At 44.0% G+C, this 3,720-nt stretch overlaps 1 protein-coding gene across 1 annotated transcript; it reads right to left on the bottom strand.

Annotated features, from left to right (window-relative positions):
* Positions 1 to 3,070: 3,070 nt before the first annotated feature.
* On the bottom strand, positions 3,071 to 3,424 carry LOC101603295 (60S ribosomal protein L34-like). The gene has a single exon (XM_045131941.1). It carries the CDS (start codon positions 3,422 to 3,424, stop codon positions 3,071 to 3,073), a length of 354 nt encoding a protein of 117 aa, XP_044987876.1.
* Positions 3,425 to 3,720: the final 296 nt, after the last annotated feature.

Here is a 3,720-nt window from a genome sequence, read left to right as displayed (position 1 = left end):
TGACAGGATTTCTTCTTTTTTGTTTGTTTATTTTTATTTATTTGAGAGCGACAGAAGCGACAGACAGAGAGGGTAGGGGGAGAGGCAGAGAGCGTGTGCCCCCTTGTGCATCTGGCTAACGTGGGACCTGGGGAACCGAGCCTCGAACAGGGGTCCTTAGGCTTCACACGCAAGTGCTTAACCACTAAGCGATCTCTCCAGCTCTCTTTTTGTTTTTGATGGCACCCAGAGCTGCAGTGAGCCCCAGTAATTTCCTGGTCTCCTCCCAGCCCCCACCTTGTACTGGAGTGACAGATGTGCATGACCACAGCCAGCTGTTTTTTTCAAATGGTTTTTGGGGAGTCAAAATCTGGTGATTTCTAGCTTGGGGGACCCTCATGCTTTAGTGACAAGTGCTCTTAGCTATTGGGAATCTCCTCAGCCTATTTTTGCTTTTTTAATAAGGTGGCTATTTTTTATTTTGTATTTTTTACATGTGTGTGGTGTGCCTGGGTGTATGTATACATCTTCATATGCATGAATGCATATGTGTGTGTGAGTATGTGTGCACACATGTGGAGGCAAAAGGCTGACATCAGTGCTCTCCACTTCATTTATTTATTTACATTTTATTTATCTGTTTTATTTTATTTGAGACAGAGAGAGGTAGGGAAAGAGAGAGAGAGAGACCGAGAATGGATGTGCCAAGGTCTCCAGTCACTGCAACGAACTCCAGATGCATGCACCCCCTTGTGCATCTGACTTACGTGGGACCTGGAGAATCAAACCTAGGTCCTTAGGCTTTGCAGGCATACACCTTAACCACTAAGCAATCTCTCCAGCCTTCCACTTTATTTATTTACAGGGTTCCTCAGTTAAACTCAGAGCTTGCCAATTTGGCAGACATCCTATCTACCTCACAAGGGTTGGGATTATAGGTGGGATGCCATGCACACCTAGCATGGTCATGGGTGGTGAGAATCTGCACTCTGGTCTTTACACTTATGCAGCAAGTACTTTACCCACTGAGCCAGCTCCCCAATCCAATCAAAGTGTTTTTCTAAATATATAATATCTTTCAATAATTGAGAGCCATTGTTGACTCAATCATGCTGTAGGTCTATTCATATGCCATGCTAAATATTCACCTTCAATGAAGTAAATGTGTCCCCTATGCTAAAATAAGGAAATTGAGGGTTTAGCGAGGTAAGGCATATCATTAAATGTTACATGGCTGACAGGCAATAAAGCCAACCAAGAAGTAGACCTGTCATTGCATTACAATGCATTTTCTCTTCAGAAGCCAGTTCAGTAGTCCTCTCTTATCTGTGGTTTCACTTGACCATGGTTTCAGTTATCCAAGATCAAACAAGGTGAGAAATAATTAAATGGAAGTGCCAGAAATGAACAAAGAATCAGTTTTAGGGATGGAGAGATGGCTTAGCAGTAAAGGCACTTGCCTGTGAAACCTAAAGAACACTTGTTCCAATCTCCAGTTCCCAAGTAGTAGCCAGATGCAAGTGACGCAAGCATGCAATGTCATACATGCTCACAAGGGGGTGCACATTTCTGGAGTTCGTTCACAGGGGCTGAAAGGCCTTGGTGCACCCATTCCCTCTCTCTGCCTCTCTCAAAAATAAAGTAATAATAAAAAAAATTTTTAAAAATCAGTTTTAAATCGTTACCACTCTGAGTAGTGTGGTGAAATCTCACATGGTCCCACTGTATCCTAGAGTGAATACACACTGTATATGCTGCCCACCAATTAGTCACTTAAAAAGCTAGGCGGCCTATGAGCGCAACCATCATGGTGTCAGTTTCACAGTGTTTGTGTTCAAGTAAGCAGGTCATTATTAGGCTAACACTGGGTCACAGTGCTTCAATCCTTCACCTGTCTTCATCACTCTGGTCCAGAAAAAGCCAATCTGTTTGTACCCTCTAATCTCACACCTTGATCAACATAGAAGGCTCTCATGGCCCCAAAACATGTGGAGATTCATTCCCACCAACAAGCAAACATTGGACATCAGCTAAGTATCCTCCAATCTAATTTAATTCTGTTGTTGCCTGGAGATAATGTCAAACCCCACAGATTGAGAGCTCACTCCCCCAAGACTGATTCTTCTCACATACAGTTTAGATGCCAGGTGTAAGTTCAGGATTTTTTATCCTTTTTTAAAAAATGCATATGTGTGTGGTGTGCATACACATGTGTGTATGTACATGTGGAGGCCAGAGCACAATCTCAGGTAACACCATTAGGAATGCTTTCTACTTCTGTGGAAACTGTCTGTCATTGCCCTGTAGTCCATCAATTTGGCTAGACTGACTGGTAGGCATCCACTGGAGATCTGCTTATCTCTGCCTCTCTAGCACTGGGATTGCAGGCATGGGCCACCATGCTAGGCATTTTGTGTGGATACTAGGGGTCAATCAAGGTCCTCATGCTTGTGAAACAAATGCTCTACTCTCTGAGCCACATTCTCAGCCCACATTCCAGCTTGTTTTCTTTTGTATTTCTGACCTGTCTGCTATACATTGAGGTTACCATAACCCTCTCCTTGAGTTTAAGGAATTTGCTTGAGGGGCTCATAGAACTCAAGGGAATCCTTGCATTAACACTTTCATTCTCCATATAGTACTACAAAGAATATAGATGGAAAGATGCATCAGATAAGGTGGGGGGAGGAGTGGTGCAGAGCTTCTGTGACCAGCCTGGGTGCGCTATCCTCCAGGAACCTCTACATGCTCAGCTGTCTAGAAGCTCTGTGAACCTTGTCCTTTGAGTTTTTTTTTTATTATTTTTTTTTAATTTTGTTTGTTTATTTATTTATTTGAGAGCAACAGACAGAGCGAGAAAGAGGCAGAGAGAGAGAGAGAATGGGCCACTGCAAACAAACTCCAGATGCATGCGCCCCCTTGTGCATCTGGCTAACGTGGGACCTGGGGAACCGAGCCTCGAACCGGGGTCCTTAGGCTTCACAGGCAAGTGCTTAACTGCTAAGCCATCTCTCCAGCCCTTTTATTATTTTTTTTAAGCATAAAGCCACAGAACAAGCCTTGGTTTTTATTATTTAAAAAAGCTTCATATTTATTTAGTTTTCTGGCTCTGTGCTTGTGCCTTCAACACCTTCACGACGATTTTCTGCTCCTCAATAAGGAAAGCTCGCTTGGTCCTGTCACGGACACATTTAGCACACATGGAACCACCGTAGGCCCGGCTGACATGGCTTTTTGTTGTGGAAAATCTCATAAGGGCTTTAGGTCTCACAGCACGAACCCCTCGAAGTTGGCCTGGGCACACACCGCAAGCTGACTTTGGTGCTTTCCCGACCTTGTTGGTGTACAGGTAAACAATTCTATTACCAGGCATTCGGGACAGCCTAGTTTTGTTAGAGGCTGTGTTGTAGGAAAGCCTACGATGGTATGTCAAACACTGGACCATTCTGAGTGCAGCTCGACCCCTGAGGACTCCCTGCTCACGCAGCTCCTCGGATGGCGGCCAATTGTCCTCCTTTGAGGGTTTATGGAAACTGAATCGCATAGGCCTCACCGCTAATGGACTGGGTGGGAAAATCTAGAAATCTGTGTATGTGTAGATTCTTCAGTATGTTTTCCTCCTGGCAATGAGGCAGGAAACCTCCAGGATAAGTGTATTGTGAGCTACTATCAGATTGGAGTAGGTCACTATAACAACAGGAGTCATTACAATAGTTATTTTATTTTTCTAGTGAAACATAT

This window comes from Jaculus jaculus, chromosome 12 (genome assembly GCF_020740685.1).
Source record: "Jaculus jaculus isolate mJacJac1 chromosome 12, mJacJac1.mat.Y.cur, whole genome shotgun sequence".
NCBI classification, from domain to species: Eukaryota; Metazoa; Chordata; class Mammalia; order Rodentia; family Dipodidae; genus Jaculus; species Jaculus jaculus.
Note: the sequence above shows the minus strand (reverse complement) of the source record. Positions and strands in the feature narration are given on the sequence as shown.